Source organism: Morchella importuna (assembly GCF_003444635.1).
Source record: "Morchella importuna strain M04M26 chromosome Unknown Morimp01GS029, whole genome shotgun sequence".
Taxonomy (NCBI): domain Eukaryota; kingdom Fungi; phylum Ascomycota; class Pezizomycetes; order Pezizales; family Morchellaceae; genus Morchella; species Morchella importuna.
In genome coordinates this window covers 113,379-134,428 of record NW_025763426.1, presented here as the reverse complement: position 1 = coordinate 134,428, position 21,050 = coordinate 113,379, and the positions used below count along the sequence as shown (strand labels likewise).

The 21,050-nt window shown below is 48.6% G+C and overlaps 3 protein-coding genes across 3 annotated transcripts; all 3 read right to left on the bottom strand.

Annotated features, from left to right (window-relative positions):
- Nucleotides 1-2,674: 2,674 nt before the first annotated feature.
- On the bottom strand, nt 2,675-5,442 carry LAJ45_08330 (uncharacterized protein; the record flags this gene model as incomplete). The annotated part of the gene is made up of 3 exons (XM_046117881.1): nt 2,675-3,481; nt 3,541-4,050; nt 4,147-5,442. The coding sequence occupies 3 exons, from the start codon at nt 5,440-5,442 to the stop codon at nt 2,675-2,677; spliced, it is 2,613 nt and encodes an 870-aa protein (XP_045968807.1).
- Nucleotides 5,443-17,750: 12,308 nt separating this feature from the next.
- Nucleotides 17,751-18,575, bottom strand: LAJ45_08329 (uncharacterized protein; the record flags this gene model as incomplete). The annotated part of the gene is made up of 2 exons (XM_046117880.1): nt 17,751-17,825; nt 17,874-18,575. The coding sequence occupies 2 exons, from the start codon at nt 18,573-18,575 to the stop codon at nt 17,751-17,753; spliced, it is 777 nt and encodes a 258-aa protein (XP_045968806.1).
- A 569-nt stretch (nt 18,576-19,144) lies between these two features.
- Nucleotides 19,145-21,050, bottom strand: LAJ45_08328 (uncharacterized protein; the record flags this gene model as incomplete). The annotated part of the gene is made up of 5 exons (XM_046117879.1): nt 19,145-19,341; nt 19,403-20,566; nt 20,633-20,712; nt 20,777-20,931; nt 21,039-21,050. 5 exons carry the CDS (start codon nt 21,048-21,050, stop codon nt 19,145-19,147), a joined length of 1,608 nt encoding a protein of 535 aa, XP_045968805.1.

Genomic DNA, 21,050 nt, shown 5'->3' with positions numbered 1-21,050 from the left:
CTCGCGCTGGGAGTAGGAGGTGGTAGGATGGAGTCATGGGGTGTCACTCGGTTTATCGGCTGGCGCGGCTCTTTTTTTTTTTTTTTTTTAACTCATTAATTGCATGCAGCCTTAAAGCTATGGAAATGGCTGGCGCGGCTCCCGCTCACTGTATCGCGCTGTCTGGAGGTAACCAGAAGGATATCTGGTGGGGTAGGGGGGGCCAGGGGGCCATAGCTACATATCCCTAAGCATCCCCTCTTGTAGTGGCTTTTTATTTGTACTTAAGCTTCGCCAGGTCGTATTGTTGTGGGCCAGGTTCTCGGCCAGAAAGATGGTCGGGCGCCTACATATATAGCCAGCCCGAAATTCAAAAGCTGCTTGTGTAGAGCTAGGGGTCGATATATCATCCATTCTTCCACTCGATTGGAGGCTAAGTAGTGGCTAGGGCTAGGTACAGTTCTGAAGGTAGAGGAATAGGCACCGCTATCTACCAGGTAACGGGGAGCAAATTTTCTCGGGCTAGAAGAATGGGTAAACTATTATATTATACGCTGCATTAACTAAACACATAGAGGCGACTAGCCCAATCCGTTGGGGGGTTGGGATAGGGTTTTTTTTTTGGTTGGCACTGGTTCGTCATGCGTGATGCTATGCATGTATGGCCCAAGCTTATGCCAGTCTCGGCAGCGTGTACGTGGGGTACATATTGATATGTATCCGTGATCACGAGGAGCGATAGGAGTATGTTTAATGGCACTGTTAAAGAAAAGAAAGGAGGAGAAAAAGAAAAAAAAGGGTTTTTCTATATTCGTAAAGTAACGCTGGCTTATACACAAGAAATTGAAGTTTACCGTTGTGATGTTGTTATCACTTATTGATTTTTCCGCATACAATCAATGAATTAACAACAACAATAATCGTTTTTCTGCTCCGATTGAAACATGAGCTATCACTCGGTTTCTTTAAATAGCCGTTGTTCTTAGTTTATCTGTCGTATGGAAATAGCCTTGTGTTTGGGGAGGGGGGGGGGGGTCTAGCTAGTTATATCAATACAAAACTAGTAAATCAATTAGTAAAAAGAAACAGGTTGTATATTTCTAGCAGTACTGATTGCTCCACCGGTAAAAAAATAAAAAAAAAAAAATAAAAAGAGGAGGCGGAAGCTAGAAATTAGCAACACGAGTGACACTCCATGATGCCAACGTGCAACCAAGGTATCGTCATCAGTTTTCACAGAGGTAAAGACTATTTGGCAACTAGATATATAACGCTGGACACAAAGATCCGGTATATTCCTGTTGACTACATATCTACCCGATAAGTGGTTCCCAAGTACTCGTATTTTCTTGACGTTTGTAAAAAAAAATGGATATTCCCATACTAGATCATCGACTTAATGGCGCGTTTTTGTATGGTATGCCGGTATGCAATAGCAGTTGTGTCCACAAACGTCAGGAAATACGAGTATATACCGCAGGATAGTACTTATAGGGGGGATCGGATGCCATGTCAGATGTTCACCAGGAATGGTAGTCTCAACTTTTAATCCCTAGGCGGAAGACCACCTCCAAGCTATGGCGCGCGCGAGATGACGTAGAGGGCCTGTGATCTGGCTGGTGACACTTTGGGTTGGCCTTTTTTTTTTTTTACTGCTACCTAGTACTAAGTGAAGAGTTATTAAAAGAGAGACTATTATCATTTTACCCCAATCCATACCGAGTGATAATCCATGACCACATATCATCACTTTAATACACTACACACATATCAAGGATCACTATACGTATCACAAGCACCACCCCACCAATCACGAACCGGCCAAGTAATCATTGATACGCACAGGGTCCCAACATTTTTACTAAATAATAGTAATATAATAATCCGCAACTTATATTTGACCTCCAACCTGGATATCCCTACTAGACTGGCAATAAATACCGCCAGGCACCCCCCATGCATGTATGTATACTCTTACAAGAAAAAATATGAACCCGCTTTTAAAACAAGTACGCTTGCCGAAAGAAAAAAATGAAGAAAATAACAAATGAGGATATTGAAGCTGAAGATGAGAATGGCAAAAAAAAAAAAAAAGCCAATCATATAAAAGCAAGAAACAGGAGAACGCCTAATTTCAACGCTACCCGGCCCGATTTTATACATAATACGCGTAAACAAAGAAAAAAACAAAAAACAAACATGAAGACTAGAGAGTCCTGTGTTATGCCCGAGGAAGAAGAAAAAAAGGAAAATCATAAAACTCCCCACCGCCCTATCATACCCCGCCTCCCGCCTGCCTGACCGCCATCGAAAAATCCAAAGACCACTCTACGAATGAAAAATACAAGACCAAAAACTATGAATAAACCTTTTCTAAAAACAAAAGGAAAAAAAAAAAAAAAACAAGCCACCTTCTAACCATTCCCAATGCTAATAATACTGAATGAAGGACATGACAGAAGAAAAGAAGTAAGAGAAGGTATATAAGCGTGAACCAAAGAAGAAAAACTATTAGAAAGGAGTGAACCACAAACACAAAAAGATACAGTAAATAACAGCCGCCCCCCCCCCCCTATCCATGACAAAAGAGAGAAATATGAACAAATGAACATAAGGCAAATATACCGGATATCAAATCTACAAGACAAAAGAGATGTGTGTGGTAGCAAGAAGTGAAGAAGGAAGTCGGATCGGATCAGAAGCTGAAAAGCCCCGATCGTTTCTTTCCGAACGGATACACCATCAGTGCAGCCGCAAACAGCCCCACCGAGATTCCGATCGCGATCTGAATCATCGAAAAACCCATATCCATCACCACGCTCGAAAACTGGCTTTGCGAGACGGTGGCGTTGTTTTTGATGACTAGATTTGCGTTCTGGATACCAGAAACCAAAGACCCTTGGGCGGCGAGACCAGAAGGAACCTGTACGAAGATGGCTGGCAACATCGCGGCGAAGGCGAGTCCGTGCCCAACACGGGAGTACAAGTTTCCGAGGATACCAACGGTGAAAGCACCCATTGCGTTGGATACCTGAGGCTGAGAGGCAAATCTCCGGCTGGAGAAGAAATTCACAGCGTACCCAGCCGTAGCAATAGCGATCATAACCGGGGCTTGCTTCCAGCGGGCTTGGTTGGCCGTCAGGAGACACCATGCGAATGGTGGCACAAACAAAAAGTTATATTGCCAAGGTAGGGGGTTCTCGCATGTTGTCGCCGATGTGGCATTCTCGTCGAAAAGGCCGTACAAAGCAGATCCAATGGTGATACCAAAACCAAGAAAGAGGGAGTAAACGATAGCGTAAAACATTCGAACAGATCCAGCGACTATATTTTTTGATTGAAGCTCTAGTGAGCCCATTAAGATGATGTAACCGGGTAATATCAATGCGATTGAAGCCTGCGCCAGTGCCGAAAAACAAAACAATTTACCTCCTCGAATGGAACCGAAAGCTCTTGCGAGGAAACTTGTCAAGATAGCAGCCGAGATTTCAAAAACATTAGACTAGAAGCAAAAGACTTGTTAGCTAGATATTCAATATAGTCGCGTTGAGACGCACTTACGTAGAGCTCCGAGTTTGGGGCCACGACGAGTTGCAAGAACCCAACAATACATCCAAGAAGGAACAGAACTGGCATGTCAATGAGTCTAGCCTTGAAACCAAATGGTCCCACCACGGCACTTGCAATACCGTATACTGGAACCAATGCCCATGGGTTGTGCTTAGGCTTCCTGTTCATGACATCATTTAACCTTTGGGTTGCCTCCTCGACGCCAATAATGTCGTGGACAACCTCTTTATAGACCAGATGTGTATCATGAAGCTTCCCTAAATCAACTCCCTGATTGGTTCGGACAATCTGCATGTCGGAAGTATGTGTCGACGAGTCCCCAAAGGAGACAATCATGCACCCCGGAATATACAAGAACTGGCCATCGATTTCGAGAACACGAGACGTCATCTTCATGTATTCCTCCAAGCGATGTGTGGGGGCACCATAAAGCATCAATGCCCTGCAAAGCTTCAGGATATACTTTTGTCTCGCCAAAGTCTCGGCAATGTGAATAGTGATCTGCATGACAGGAAACGCGTTAGCATATGTCGTGGTACCTGATCTGCATCAAGCAGGGCAGCCGAGAAAAAAAAAAAAATACACGTTGTAACGTACCTTAATCTCATTTTCCAGGTTCGCATTCGCCCTTGAGAAATTCTTTATCGCACCCACAACGCCACCGCTGTGTGGCCTATGTTTCGGTTTCGGGCGTACGTTTTTTCCCGCCGATGAGCCGGCAGCCGGCGATGCTATTGCTCCTGATGCCGCGAGAAGTCCGAGCGATGTCGATGAGGTATTTGCGCTCTTATTGTACCATTTTGGTGTTGTCCTTCCGGAGGCTGTTGGGCTGCCAGCTGTACTTGCAATACTTGGTGCATAATGAGATGTATTGGAACTTGCTTGGGCCGGGTTGTATAGCTTCAACAAGCTGCTCAAAATACCTCCACGAAATTGCTCTGGTGGCTTCACGTAGTCCTCATGCTGAAGAGCGACTGGTGTAACTGCTCCTGACCTAGGCTCAAATCCTGATTCTGTGCTTCTTCTGGGCATCATTGGCCTCAATACACCAGCAGGTCCCCTTTGTGTGTGCTGCCTGACGAGGTCATGGGCCTCCTTTGTTGCCCTAATTTTTGGTCGGTCTGCCTTTCCGTCTACCGTAGTACTGTCTGGAATGGCAGCCCCAAGATCCAACAATGGAATATCATCGACCGGAACACCACCCTGAACCTGTCCAGCTCCAACACTATATGTATTAAGCGGGTTACTCGGGCTAAGAATGGGAGATGTTTGTGCTGATCCTGGGGCAGAGAAACTTCCAATTCTTGAAAGCCTAGCCGCTCTCTCTTTTGCCGTGAGCTGCCCCTTCGCATGAAACTGGTCGTATTTTTCGTTCATCTCGAGCTCATCATCATTCCCAAAACTGTAAGTCCTTGGTGGAGCCTTCAATGGGAAGGGCTTTTCCTTTACAGACGCATTTCCAATGGAATCCACGTCAATTGGTGATGTGAAGTACTCTGTCTGCGGGTAAATCCTTCCGGATGGCGAATTATTCGGCGACGTTAACGTGATTGGAGGAGTCTGTGGGACGCCCTGCTGATGCTGATGTGCTGCTGCTGCTGCTGCCACCGGATTCTTTGGTGCGTCATCGTGCGAGCGCAGGCTGAACGTGTACCGGTTATTCAGATCATCTAAAGCTTCACCCGACCCAAATCGCACTCTGTGACTTGACCGTACGGCAGCAGTGGCTGGGGGAGTTGTACGTTCGCCGCTGGCGCTTCCGGGACGGCTTGATGCCGCTGACGTTGAGTTTGCGGCGGAAAGGTCTGGTGAGGGTCGTAGTTGGTCGAAAAATGGGTTTTCGCCGCTGCCGTTTGCGGGCGAGGGAGACGTTGGTGTGGTGTTCTTCGACATATCTTGACGAGTCAAGATTTGTCCTAAAAGTTTTCTGCAGTTGTAATAATAGAACTTTGTAGTATATTCGAATAATATGTCGTTATTGATTGAATAGTAGTCGAAGCTTGATTAAATGGGGTGGTGAGGAGAAATAACGACCAATAGTTGCTATGTGTATTCTATAAACTAATGTCCTCTTTTAGTAATTGATGGATGGAAGAGACGGAATTGAAGAGGGGGGGGGGGGGGAGGTCTAGATGAAATAGGTATATGCGTGGAGTGAGAGGAGGAGGAGGGGGGGGGTTGATAATAATAGAGGAGAAGGGTCGAGGAGGAGAAGGAAGTAGTGGGAGCCGGCTGTGATTATGGAAAGGACTAGTAATTAACAGGAGATCTAGAGCTCACCAACCGTAAAAGTGTACAATGGAAAATCCTTTGATGTGATGGTGATGGATACTGTAGCGGGAATCCTCTGACGACAAAACGAGAGCTCTTCCAAGATATCTATATTCCCGGACATGTATGCTATGGACATCGCTTCATTTAGGCTCTTTTAATCAGAGACAGGCCACCACTCTCTTCCACTGCTACAAGCAACTTGGTTTTCTTTTCTTTTTGCAAGTAAATTCACAACCACCCGTCCCCGTTCACCCCCCCAGAGGCTGCGTCAGTTTAAGGCGATCTCCTGCCCAGTCAAGCAGCAATAAAAAGAAAATCCGGAATTCATAGGCTTTCCAACAACAGCATCCCATCTTACTTCATACGGCTCAGCTAGCCCAGGAGTTGCGTGCTGCCCTTTCCCTCGTCTCTCACTCTTACTCTCGGCCACCAACCTTCCAACAGTGCGCCGCCGCGCCAAAACTGGTAACAAATTTTCCTTGATCGTTTTTTAAATCCCTCCAAGCGTTGTCGGCTGCCGAAAAGGTGATCCACTGAGAAGAGTGCCCATTGTGGCAAAGTTAAGTCACGGAAAGTCAGGGTAGATGATAACAAGACCCCCCGAAGCATGCCTCTCTAGCGTAGAACACTCTACTTCGATTTCACCACCACCACTACCACACCCCCCTCAACACTACTATAATCAACTACAACTACAACCACCCCAGGGAGAACTTTCCATCTGCAGTAGTGATGGGTCAAGTACATGTACCCACTTATACCGCCTGGATGATCCTTTCTTGGGAGCCCTGCCATCTTGACTTGGCTGCTGAAGCGATTTGTGACCCAGAGATAGCATGTATGTAGATGTCGGTACCTTTCATATGCCTGTCTGTCTACACTTACTTGCTTGCTTGCCCACTGCGCACTGACCTGAGCTCGTAATAATAATAATACTCCCACATGGCATGGCTCTAGCTAGCTAGGAAGTAACTACCTGATCACTGTAATCTCAATCTCAACAAGATGTCAAATATTGAAAGAGAGTGAGAGAAAAAAATTTCTCAACAAACGAATAACTACTGAGCATGCCCCTGACACATTCTATTAAAGGTACAACCTCCTGCCCCGTATCGTAGTAGATAGGAGAGTTCACTCTAAAAAAAGCCACGCGCACGCAAGGGAGAGCCCGTCTGTCCGTCCGCCGCCGTCCTCGGACGTTCTCTAATATCTCACTCGTTCCCAACGAGCCGCAAAAGAAAATAAGAAAAATTATACTCAACGCGCGCCACCATGACACTGAAACGAAACCCACGTCTTCACCATATTCCTGGATCCCTCCTCCTTCTCCTTCGTTCTTCGTCCGAACTTATGGCTGGTACTACTACCTAGTATACTACAAACGACCAGTCATAATATGTGTATGCAGTATATACGTACCTCACCCTAGATACATGTTGTGTGTATCATCTCCTGCTCTACATATCCACGCATCGCATGAAAAGTCGATATCATACATCAAGTGTATGTAGAGTACGCAGCAGCAGCAGCAGCAGCAGTACCTCAACGTCGTTCCTCCACTCGAAAAAAGTTCTTCCGAGCGCCACAACCCTACCAGCTACCATACAAATCCCATACCCACCACCCCCTCCCAATAATAGTAATTACCTCGGGCTGCAACCACTCTCCCGGGAATCTTCGATAACGCTTCCTTCCGAGAATGCCCCTTGCAATTTACCATCCACCACACACCTCCCCCTCGAGGCTCTTTCTTGCGAATCAAGACCACAACCTTATCACACACCTCACTCATTCACACCGGCGCCCTGCAACCTGTAAATTGTACATGTATGTAGTTGTAGATTCCTAGAGTGAGTAAGTAGTCAGTAGAGTAATTCTAGAGTCTGACCCCCCCTCCCCTCTTCCATGTCCCCTTCGGAGGACTTCCAGGTACCCACCCACGGCGGCGCAGCATACTCCGTCGCGGCGGGCAGGGAAGCAGAATTTTTCCGCTATGCACCCTTAGGGCTGCGTCGCACACCACCAGACAGAACACGGATAAACCCATGAGCTTATTCTAGCGCGAACATGCGAGGAAGGGAAGAAAAGCACACAACACACAACACCACCACCACTCACCACACATTTCAGAGTCGTTTATCTTAGAACCCTTCCCTTCCTTCCCTACCCTACCGCACGTCCGTGTCCGTGCCACTGGGTTTGCTAGTTGCAGGCGAGAAGAGGAATTCACAAACATCCTGGAAGCGCTGAAGTAGCCCCCCACGCGTGCTGTGATTGGGTGCGAACCACCTCATAGGTACCGATGACTGACTGAGTGCCGGTGTTTATAGTGGTAGAGTAGGCAGTTGGAATAGTGTATAGGCAATCGTTTTGAATCATACTGCGATATCATGATCATGGACCCTGGCATGGCAGGCAGTAGATATATCTACATGTATGTACCTGGGTACATGTTGCCTACTCTAGTATCGGCATATATCTGTATGGAACACGATCCCGTAGCTAAATTTACGGTAGGGTATGTGATGGGACGCGCCATGGTGCCATGCCCATGCCCTAGGTCACAGGTATTGAAACCAACTAATCACAATCGTAATTGCACGTACATACGCTCGGTACTCAACGGGTTGTTGCTGGGTTTCGACTATCTCTCTCTCTTTTCCCCTTCCTCCTTACTACACGAGCACAACACAAAGGAGGTACATACATGCCTACATAGACGACGACGCTCAGACGAGATAAAGATTTGACATGCGCTGGCGCTGTTGTCGTATCAAGGGGAAGCAAGGGGCAGGAGATATCGATCGAGAGAGAGCATGCCCTTTTTTTTTTTTGCCTTTCTTTGGGGCGGCGTGATAAGATACAGATACCTCGTCGTCCGCAAATGGACATTTGAAGACTTGGCGGCGGTAGATGTGACGGCGACGATCACAGCCCAAGTCAAGTAATTGGAAGAAAGAAAGGAAAAAAGCGGGGAAAGTAAATCTTTGTTAGTTTCTCTCTCGAGACACACGAACATGCGCCGCCAACAGCTCAGTAGAGATGATAGATCTCATCTGGGCAGCGATCCATACAGTCCCGTTGAGGTTATCGCATCAACAATCACCGCCATCCGGAGACGGTCCCGCAAGGGGAGCGTAGGGCAGGTCATTAGGGCTGTGAAATGACAAGATCGTACTCAAGCCATATCAAGAGCCCTAACCTGGTGATGTTTGCATACATCATGAATTCGGAATCCGGAATCTCGCAATGGGAAGAGGGGGAAAAAATACGGGATGGATCATGGGAACGGAATCTTTTGCTGCTGTTGATAGATGAACGGATCCCATTCAATAGATCTTCAAGATACCGCCGGCATTTGGATTCGGCTCTTCTTTCTCTAGTTAATCGATGCATGCCTGATTAGGGCATCTTCCCGAGCATGTAATGCAGATGTTCTGTCCATATACATGAAAGGTTTTAAATGGCGGTGTTTAGGAAGATCCTGTTACGGGTGATGTTGCTGCGGTAAAAATTGTACATATAAAATAGTGTTTGTGACTTTGAGGTTCGGATATCCGAAGTGTATAGCTGACTTCTGGAAACTCTGACCGGGAGGTCTAAAGCAAGCCACTTTCGCGTCATCATGACTCCATATGTAGCGCCCCGAGAGGCGGCTCGCCGAAGATTGGGGAGGAGGACATGCCACTAAAAGTCCGACGGCATACAGCAGGAAGCAGCATTCGGGCCCAACCGCCTGCACAACGGCTACCCGCCGAAGATTTCGGTGAGTGTGATTGAAGGCGTTTCCAGAGTCCATTCACAGTGGCTGATTGGCTCATCCAAAACCAAGGTCTTGAGTCAAACAATCTCCGTCGCCGGGATCGGGGATTGGTAGCCAGCGAGCGAGCGAGCGTCTCGGAATAAATGACATCATGCAAAGACGGGCATTACCGGGGGCCACCAAGTTTCGACGGACATTGCGAACCCTAACGGCTAGCCCTGGGGGCTTTGTGTGTTCGCTCCCCCCTGCTCTGGCCACCGAGAGGGAATCTCGGGTGTGTTACCAAAACACGGGAGGTGGCACGGGCCTTGGTTCCTTCCCTCGATCTCCTGGTTGAGCCAGCAAGGATTAAGCTTTTGTTTGTGCCTCACTCATACCTGGAAACCGAACGTTGTGGAGATCACAGATGACATTACTCGTTTCCTTTCTATCCCCTCTCTGATGAGCATCAAAGCCTTTGGTTTAGGGTATTGCGGGGGTTATCCAGGAAACCCCAATGGCAATCCTTCATAGTTGATTCACTCTCTCTTCCTTTCCCTTCCTCTTGACTCTGATGTCACCATCATCATTATCATCATCATACACCTGGCAGGATCGATTGATTGTGTTCAGTAGATGGATACTAAACTCAACTCCTCCAACCGTTGAGGTAGGTGGAGTACGTTTGGCCACTGATCCAGCCATCCAGTATTGTTCGATCCAAACTCTGTATCGTGGTACTTTTGGTTTCAGTTCCAGTTCCAGATGCGAACCATCATTCCTGGTCCGTGCTGTATCCACAGGGCTGTTGGTTTCGTGCATTGCGGGAGCGATTTACTGGTACCCCAAAAACCGAGAACAAGTTCCACGATGTCCATCCCACTGACAGGCCGAGTGTGGGGGGACGATGGTTGGGTGAGGTTGGTTTCCTTGGCCCCGATTATCACGTGCCAGGGGCTACTTCCCTTCTTGGCTAAAACCTACGGGAGATCCAGTGATTCTGGAAGAGCCAAGTTCTGTTGCTGTTTCTAAAATTGCAACGCCCTTCCGTCATCCCTGCGCGAATCTTTCCTTGGCCCTAAGACTTTTTCTAACGGCCAAAGGTTCGAAAACGTGGAGGAGCCATGGCTATCACTCGTACACGCGTTCTGAGACCGGAGCTTTTTTGGCTCTTGGCCTCTCGAGACTCGGATATTACTACTCTACGGAGGATGGGTTCTAGTGTGCACCCTTTTGGATGGATAATTCTCCTGAGACACTGGGGGGAAAGGTTGATAACGAAACACCGAAAGTTAAATGCAAACTAAACGGACTACGCGAAAATCTGTACCTGCTATAGACTTTGCACCGAGGCTACCAAGGTCGAATCGGACCTCAAAACTGAAGCATTATGTACAATTGTTTCGACCCTCACGGTCCCCCGATATTCAGGGGCTGGGAGCGACGGTCAATCTGGATGCACTGGCCAACCACGGACCACCGGAATCTTTCTCCTGGTTTTTTCCCTTGCTTTACCTGCTACAGCCGTAGCGAAGGTTACTGCTTCTATATATACTATTTTCTATCATACCAGTGTTTGGAGTAAAGTTTCGACTATATATGGTCGATCCCCACGATATTCGACAACAGCTGAATACAGCAGCGACAGCAGTAGTAACAGCTTCGACGCACGTACTAGCTCACAACCAAATTTTGAAGATGGAAATTTCCTCTCTTGGCTAGCTATATGCTAATGTTCTAGACCACTTCCCCCCGAGAAACATTGGACGGCGTTCAATATGTTATGACATAAGCTGAGTTGGTCCGAGCGGTACCGGGTAGGGATATTTCATGTTGATACGGATTATACCGTAATTTGTAGGTCTGTATGTATGGCATGGAGCTTCTGGCTTAAAGGTGGTTCGTTGAATTTCTGCGTACCTGGATGGATTTTCATTAGGAACAATAACAGCAGAAATTCGGTAACTATTCAACGGCCAGAGCAAATAACACCACTTTGGTTTTTTCCGGCCCAGAGATTACAGATATGAAAATGACGACAAGACCAGGGGGACAGAGTTGACGTTCGAACATCACCTCACACTACATGTAGTTATCTACAGAACCCAATTACCCGGTACAACGTATCGTATCGTCAAAGAAAACCACCCCACAACTCAACTCAATTCAACCTTCTCTCCACAAACCCCAATTGATCTTGGGTTTGAAAAAGCCTCACAATGGAATTTTTCCACAACACTAAACCCATCTCAACACTAGGGCCCCGAGACACATCTACCCAAACAAAGCCACACGCCCGGCCATGAGGTTGTGTGTGGAATTGGAATTAGTCGAATGAATATCACCACCTTTTACGAATGCTTGTTTTGTACCTACTTTCCCAGCGGACGGTCGGTCACGGCCATGGACCAGTGGAGCTGTTGACCTGCGTCGGTAATCCATCCCGGTACCTTTTTTTTCTTTCTGATGGTGGTCTTTTTTCTGTCTGGCAGAAGTTAGACGTACCTCACGGGCCGCACCCTGCAAGTACAGATGAAACCATACTATACCCAACTAGCTGGCTGTGGCTGTCTTTCGCTTGTGTCTGTGGATGTGCGGGCTGTACCATCCTAGATTCACAACCCCTCACTCACATCGCTGTAACTAGAGGACTCTGCATGCAGTGGAAGAAGTGTTTAGTACCGGTCGAGGTAGTGAGAAAAGAAGCTGAGGATCTCGGGATACCCTTTTGAGCTAGCCGGCGTCGCAATATAAATCGCGGAACTCAGTATTCCTACTCTACAGCTACAAGTCTATGTTACCCCGTCTGTGCTGTGCCTTTAACCCCCGTATTTTTATTTTTTACCCCTTCTCGTTATCTATTTCACCGCCTGGGGGTCCTCATGATCACCTATAGCGCGTTTTGCACAACCATCGTGACTTTTTTTTTCTCTCTCTCGTCGTTTTTTTTCGTTTTTTTTTTTCTTTTCATCCAGCCGCAATTTCTTTTTTAGATTTCGTTCGTTGGTTACCGTTGTCAATTGTTGTTCCTGCCTTTTTCTTCCTTTCCCCCACCTCCAACCACTTACGTTCCTTACGGGTTTCGGGTACTCGTCCCTAGCCTAAATCACCACTCGCACGCCCGCCCCGACCATCTTTTTTGATTTCTGCCGGCGTCGGGGGGTATGTAGGATTGTCCTCGTGCTCCTCTCTACCTCTCGACAGCTATTTCAAAGCTGTCATCAAATTGGCGATAACCTAGATTCCCCGACGATCTCTTTCTTTTTGGGGGGGCGCGCGTACATGCTGTACCCCTCCTCCTGTTTGTGCGCCCGCGCGCGCGAAGTACTACGCAATTAACAGAGGGAGGGGAAAGAAAACATATCTGGGGGGCCAAACAAAACCCCCGGTTTTCAATTGAAGTAGAAATTAAGAGTTTGGGGCCAAAAAAACAAAATATTGAGAACCAGACCAGATCAGAACAAGGCCAGGGAAAGCGAGACAGAAAGACAAGCAGGACAGGACAGGACAGAGACAGATCTAGATAGCACACATCTGCATCGTGCACCGGCCATTGGGAAGGGGGGGCACGAAGTGTAACGTTGGGGGCGCTGGGGAAACGTGACTGCTGAGAGATGATTGGCCGGGACAACCTCACCTCTATCTAACTTTAACCATCTTTCTCACATCTTCTGGCCTGGGATGGACTAGCACTCTTGCGTGCGATGATGGTCTAGACGGGCGACGGGATGCTTCTCTAACATTCGCTCGCTGCACTGGGACTGCGGAGCTCCCTCGCCCGTCGCAGGATGTCCTACACCGTGGCCGGTTGGTTTTGGGGGCGTCTCTCTGCTCTACTTACTCCAGAGCAGGTACATGCCTGCCTAGCTGCCCACCTGCCGCCGGTGTGCTCCGCATCAACGGTGTCTTAGTCTTACTGTCATGCGGTCGACGGCCCTGCATGGAAAGAGGAAGCATAGGTTTCCCCGACTGGCCACATGGCAGTTCACCATCACCGCTGCCCGTGATATCTAGGAAGACCTTCGCAATTGCAATCTACGCTGCATGGTGATAATCAATTATCGGACGGACGTCTCTATTGTCTCCAGAGTCTGTGGGGCGGCAGTTTAACGTTTGCAATTGATTGAGTGATTGGTATTTACTCATCTGTCTCCACTCGCTGCTGCTGCGGGTATTTAATAGAGTAGGTACTTGGTATGTATGTACATACTTCATGTACGTTAACGCCTGCAGCTGCAGCTGTACCCTCTACTCTACTTTACTCAACCCTACCTGGCTACCTGGCTGGCTGGCCCATCTCGTTAATTAATTAGGATCAATTGCAACTGCTCGGGTTTATAACCCGACGGAGGGATCTTCATCACCACCCCAACCACCACGTTCCTTCACGTTCAATCAAATTACTTTCCTTCAGTTTTTTTTCTTTTTCCTTTTCTTTTCTTCTCTCGGCATCTTGCGGTACATACTGTAGAGTACGTGCGGCGGGATGATCCCGGGTCAATCAATCAATGGATGTAGATTCGTGCACATATCATACATATATACATGGAGATTTTATGTAGATTGCCCGTGGGTCGTCCCCCACACACCGGCGACGACAGCCGGAATGGAATACTTTAAAAATTCGTTAATATATATACCAAAGAGAGAGAAGAAAAATCTTCTGCTCGTTGAGTTCTTGTCGACGGTCCGTCCGGTTGATGTCCCATGGCCTGGCCTTGGCCGCCGTTGGTGTTCAACCATTGCAACATTGGTATTGGACCCCGAGGCATTTCCTACTTTCTGTTGGAGATCCGGCGGGTATGTTTTGTTTTGTTTGCTTGCGCAGACCGGACGGCGGATCTACGGACAGAGGAAGGAGGTGCAGGAGAGTGCGGTCTGTGGGCGTTATTGTTGCAAGAGGTTTCGCTGCGAGTAATGCCGGAAAGGGGGGGGGGGGGGCTTGCAACTCACCGGCACTCATCCATCATATTAAAATATCGTAATCATGACAGATCACTCGCACGACTTCCTTTTCCCGGCTTTATCGGTGAGTCGTTCTCTACGCATTTGTGTCATCCTCCGGACTTTGGAGTTACCGGCAGAGTTTTGTAGAATGGCACCGCAGCGCAAGTCTTTATCGCTGCGAGCAGGCTAGCCGGCTAGATACTCCCCCCGCCGGACCAACGCCCCCGGCCTGACTGACCTGTTCCGCGGCCGATTAGGCTACTAAGCTGATACATCTAGCCCGCCCACGGGGTACATAGTATATTCCCACCCATCTGGAACTTATATTTAAATGGATTTACATAACACCCCATCTCGCCACCGCTCTCACTGCGGTGAGGTTGCGTGGTGAGGTTAGGTTCCGTGGCGTCACTCGTGTCACGTTTTGTCCCCCCCCCCCTCCCCTTTTTCTTTTCTTTTTTAGGCCGGTCGGGTATAGATGCGAGTGGTCTGATATATGATTTATCTTCTGGCTTTGTTGGTCTTGTGTGCTTGTTCGATCTGAGCTGAGGCTGGGGCGGGGAATGAATATAGCGGTGGATAAGTGGCATACCAGGTTTTCACGTTTAACGTTATTGATTGCCTGGTCTTTGAGCTGTGGGAACTGAGAAAAACGTTCTTATATATATACTAATGTAAAAAAAAACTGGTAGAGCCCCAAAGTGTCTTGACCATTCACTGTGTTGTAATACTCCGGGAAAGAGAATTGTGTTCTATATATGTGTAGGCATGGACAGCACGTTAGATGGTGATGTTTTTGTTTTATGTGCGATTGGTTGCCACCTGACAAGGCTCGCTGCGTCCTATGATGGATTTGTGTCTAGGTTGGGTTGCTATTGCGGGCGGTGTAGAGTTTTATGTTGTGGACAAGTTTTCGTCATGAGATATCACTCGATACAGATTTTTTACTAGTCGCTTGATATTTATTTATTCGTTTGTTTATTTGTTCGTTACATCTGATGGTCTAGTGAGTGGGTACTTCAGGGTAACCCGGTACTCTCAGAGCGGATAACATCGTTACTCACTCTATGACCTTTGTAGTTATATTTAACTTTAAATCTAGGCCTTTTACCGCAAGTATAGTTGATTGTACTTTGGTCAGGACAGGCGTTGGGGATGGTGGAAACACACTAAAGTACTATCGTGCCAAAAAAGCTCCTCCTTTTAGAGTTAGCCGTGGTCCTAGGCCCCTCACTGATTATATGTGTTTTCATTTCTTTTGACTCTAGTTAGTAAGCCAAACACCTCTTAAGTATGTCGTTGCTCTAGAGACCTTCATGCAACTGTAGGCGACTATATCTAGAAGAACTTAAGAGGTGACAGTAGCCTAATATCCCAACAATCTAACCATAGAAGCCTCTCGCCCACCTCTCACCTATAGACGTTATCCGCCGCTACCGGCCGCCTTCTAGTAACAAACAACAAGCCTAGTCGAAGGGGCCAGAAGACCGAGTGATATTCTGTGATCCACGTAACTACTCATTATTATAACGGAAAAGGCCTAAAATGACACAGTTTTGGGTATACGTGCTCCGAAATAACACATGATGCAAAAAGACACAGTTCGTGTCTACTCGACTTTATTCCACTACAAGAAAAAGAAAGAAAGAAAGAACAAAGCGTTGATCTATAACTACAAAAGGTACTGCAGCGACTTATTAAGACATTTGCGACTGCTACCCCCACCCCTGGTTTGAACCCAGGACCTTATGTGTGATTGGTTGTATCCTGGGTACTCTCGGTGTTGACGAGTAGTGATACTTGAGCTAGCTTGGCAGTGTGCCAAGGCGGAGACCGAACTTGAACCCTGACCCTTCGATATTATTATTGTTTTAGTAGCCAATACGTATACTAATTGATATTCGTTTTGGATTATACCGAACTGTGTCACCTTGCATTCATGTGTTATTGTAGAGCACGTCTACCGAAAACTGTGTCATTTTAGGCCTTTTCCGTTATTATAATTATCGCTCATATACCCCACACACCCCATCTCATCTTATAGCTAGACCGACGGTCCCGGAGCGTAACTGCATATCTGGTAATGGCGTCGTTCCCCTACTCCCCCAGGCCCACAGATCCCGTTCGCAGCTTCTAGTGTAATCATCAACCACATTACATGTAACTAGTAACTATAAGTACCAAGTGGTATACTCTCCATCCTCTGGCCATATCTTTGTCTAGGGAGTAATCCGATCGAGCCTACGTAGCTACATGTATACACTGAGCCATCCCGCGCGCGCACTCCAAACCTCGGTGCCATCGTTTGCCTGGGAGAAGCAAAAATGGGTTTTCCATATCCACGCTACCCATTATAGCTACCACGGAAATACGAAGACAAATCTGTAGGTGTAGGACGCTGGAGTATTACATAGGGTTATGTAAAGATAAAGGCTGCCCTAGCTTATGTCATTGGGGTTGGTTTATACGCGAGTGATATATTGTGATCCGAAAATATATGGCTGGTTGTGTGGAGAGGATAGGTGGCATATGTGACACCCAATCTTCCAGTAAGCCAAACTCTGTTTGTCCTCTTTATCACTTCATATCTCGATCTTTTCAACAACAGGAAACATGCCCGCACAAAACAAAGGGGTTGCAAATCCAAGGCAGATCTAGAGTGATACCGGCCAGTGTTTTCACCTGGGACTGCATGCAGCCAAGCGGTACCGTCCTTGATACCACTGATGCTGATGCTGATGTCGATGCAGGTCTAGCTAGGCCCGGGGCTTCTTCTCTTCGCTCCTCTTACTGACTACTTCCTGGAATCTTCAAGGATGACAGTCTTCTCCTCAATGCAGAATGAGATTGAGGGCCCAGCTTCTCCTGAGCTCAGATATCAAACCTATGTTCCCTTCGGAGCTACCAACCCATCCTCAATCCTTAAATCAGAAGCTTGGTCTACACCCACCTCTCCGATGAGTGTACAGATAATTTACAATATTGTGCTGTGCTGCGGATGGAGATGGATCTTTCTGAAAATAGAGTATCTACTGCCAAATCGCTTTCCCAATCGGGTCAGACTTTCACCTGCAACAAGCATTCGGGACGGTCCACCAGCCTTGTCACAATACTAGCTAAAAGGTCACCAATGGACAGCAGGTACTCCTGACGCGCTGCGTCCTGGCTTCTAAAAGCTAGCTGAAGGAAATAGTTATTTTTTCTATATTAGCGAGATTGGCGAGATTACCGAGACCGTCTATGGCAGCTGCACCTTCCCTGGGTCCGCCCACCTCAGCTCATACCCAAACACCGTCCTCCTCAACTCCCGATCCTACGCACCCCGTCAGCACCCACCAACCAGCAAAGGAACAAAACTCACCCCCGGATCCTCCTCAAACATCGGCGCCTCCAACTTCTTCTCCAACACCTTCTTTACCACAAACCCCGCCTCCTCCGCCACCTTAAAGAACGCCAAATCCTCACTCAACAGCCAGGGTCTATGCGGCGTGAAAAACACCAGCGCAACCCCATCCGGCTTCATCGCAACCCTCACCGTCTCCGCCAGCGCCCCATGCTGCGAATGATTAAACAGCAGGTCCGACAGCACCAACACATCGAACCTCCCCCCGTCGCCCATCAGCTCGCCCGCATCCCGCCCCCAGATGTAGCCCTCGACGACTATATTCGGCGGCGCACCCACAGCGGCAATGTTGGTGCGGAGGTTCGAGACGAGGTCCGGGTCGGGGTAGTCGGTGACGACGACGCTGGCAGCGCCGCGCAGCGCGCACACGAGGCTGGGGAGGCCGGCGCCGGCGCCGAGCTCAAGGATGCGCTTGGAGGCTATGAGGGTTGAGGCGTGCTCTTCGAGGTACTCACTGGTGATGCGACCTGCGTTCCAGAGCATGTGGCCCCAGAGGGGGTTGTGGCCGACGAGACGCAGGTTGAGGGTTTCGCGGGCGCCGGTGGTGAGGGTGTGTTGTACGAATGTGGCGGGCTTGTCTGGGGGGCGGAAGTCGGCGGGTTCGGTGAAGAGGTCGAGGCCTGCGGCCTCGGTGTCGGAGTCGGTGTCGCTGTGGGGCATTGTGTCGGGGGTTTGGTGGGTTGTTTGTGATGGTGGTGGGGGTGGGGGTGAGGGAGGCGGTTGTGGTGGGGTGGACGATAACCCTGTCGTCGTGGGTTCTTTTTCCTTTGCGTATCAATCATTGACATCATACCATCATGTAGCTTGGGGCTTTGCTGGTTGGGTGTGAACAAACACAACAACAGTAATAAAGATAGCAGCATTTCACTATTGGTCTCTACTATTTATCTTGATACGAGAGGAATCATGCCCCAGAGATTTGATATTCTTTGTTTGCCCCCAGTTCGACTTCTCTCCCGAACCAACACATCCAACACTCCCAGGTTGATACATAAAGCGCTATCAGCAACTGCCAGATATCTTCGCAAACGAGCAGCCATGTATGTAGATCAGATAAGCGCTCCGGGAAGAAGAAAAGAGAAAAATCCCTAGTGCGGGGCCGCTATGCTATGGGTAACCGTCACAACTTAATAACTCCACAAACTAACTAAATACAAATAAAAAGAAAGATATATCTGCTGGCTCCTGGCCAACATTTCCCCATTTTTGGTATACGGAAGAGAAGGCGCTCATGAGCCATCGCCCATATGGACAGGGGTATCGGGATCAGTTTCGTGGCCCTTCTTCAAGTCCTGCAGCGAGTCCCCTTCCTCGAGGCTGGAGTACTTCTCTTCCGCGCTGGTGATGCAATGCATGTTTGCCCCCAGCTTGTTCATTGTTTCCATCCATTCGTCGTACGGATCGGAGTCATGCACGATACCGCCACCTGTAGATATTGTTGTTAGATTTCCGGTAAATAAGACAAAGGGTAAGGACAGAATATATACCGGCTTGGAGATAGGCAATACCGTCCTTAACCAACATCGTACGCAGCGCAATGCAGGTATCCATGCTATCCGACTCGTAGCCCCAGTACCCGACTGCACCGCCATACACGCCTCTTCTCTCGCCCTCCAGCTCCCCAATCAGCTCCATCGCACGGATTTTTGGCGCGCCCGAGACCGTGCCGGCCGGGAAGATACTCCGCAGGGCGTCGAACCTGGTCATGCCTTTGCGCAGCACCCCCGACACCTGCGAGACGAGATGCATGACGTGCGAGAACCGCTCGACGGTCATGAGTCTGTCGACGGTGGTGGTGAGGGGGTCGCAGACACGGTTGACGTCGTTGCGCGCGAGGTCGACAAGCATGACGTGCTCTGCGCGGTCCTTCAGTGAGGACTTGAGCTGCTCGGCGAGGTGGTCGTCATCTTCCGTGGTTTTGCCGCGCTTGACGGTGCCGGCGATGGGGTGGGTTATGATGCGGCCGTTCTCGGACTTGACGAGGAGCTCCGGCGAGGCGCCAACGAGCTGGAAGTCGGTACAGTCGATGTAGAAGAGGTAGGGCGAGGGGTTGACGGTGCGCAGGTGCCGATAGATGTTGAATGGGTGGAGCGACGTCGGGCGGGAGAAACGCTGTGAGGGGACAGCCTGGATGATGTCGCCCTTAATGATGTGCTCTTTGAGCTTGTGCACGTGGCCCTCGTAGCCGGCTCGCCCGATGTTGGAGAGGTATTCCTGGTTCTTGACGATGGGCGGCTGGGGCGGGAGCGGGATTTCGCCGCTTTGGAGGGTGTGTATTACCTCCGAGATTGTCTCCCGGGCGGTTTCGTAGAGGGCGGTAAACTCGGGCTGGGAAATGTCGCCGTCGGGAATGCTGAGGTAGGTTACCACCTTAATCGAGGCGAAGAAGTGGTCAAAGGCGACAATGGTGTCGCAGAGCATAAACAGCGATTCCGGCGTTTTGAGGATATCTTTGAGCGGGCGAGTGGTACGGGGCTCAAAGTATTTGACGCAGTCGTATGCAACGTAACCAATCGCTCCACCCGACATGGGCGGGAGCTTTGTACCTGGAATCTTGGCCACGCGGTACTGGTTGAGCTCTTTTTCGAGCTCTGTGAGGGGGTCGATCTCGGGGCCATGACCGGTGCCGGTTTTGATCACCTTGCGGGGGTCTGGTCAGGATGGGTCAGTTAGAAGTCGAGAGAGAGAGGGTCTCTAATCTTCTGGCTGCTACTTACCGCATCCAAGGAAACTGTAGCGCCCGATTGTTTCCCTACTTGAGGCGCTCTCAAAGAGAAAAGATTGCTTGGTTTTGCTCCTAAAAAAACAATTAATGATATACCTCCAACTTGCTTGAGGTTATTACTGCTACTGTGACTCACTTTGCACTCAGTTTAAGGTATGCACTCGAGGGGTTCAAGAACTCGGCCGGAATCTGCGCAAAAAGAGGAACGATGTTTGGAGCTTGTGCGCCATCTTGACTCTTTGCTTTGGTTATGAAATCATACACCGTCGCGAAATCGGGTTGGATATTGACCTGTTTTTCATCCTGCTTAGAAATCGTGCGCAGAGCATGCAAGAAGAAGGTGGGGGCAAAAATAATGACCCCACCAAAAACAAAAGAGAAATCTGGAGTTCTTATACCTTTGGAGCCAT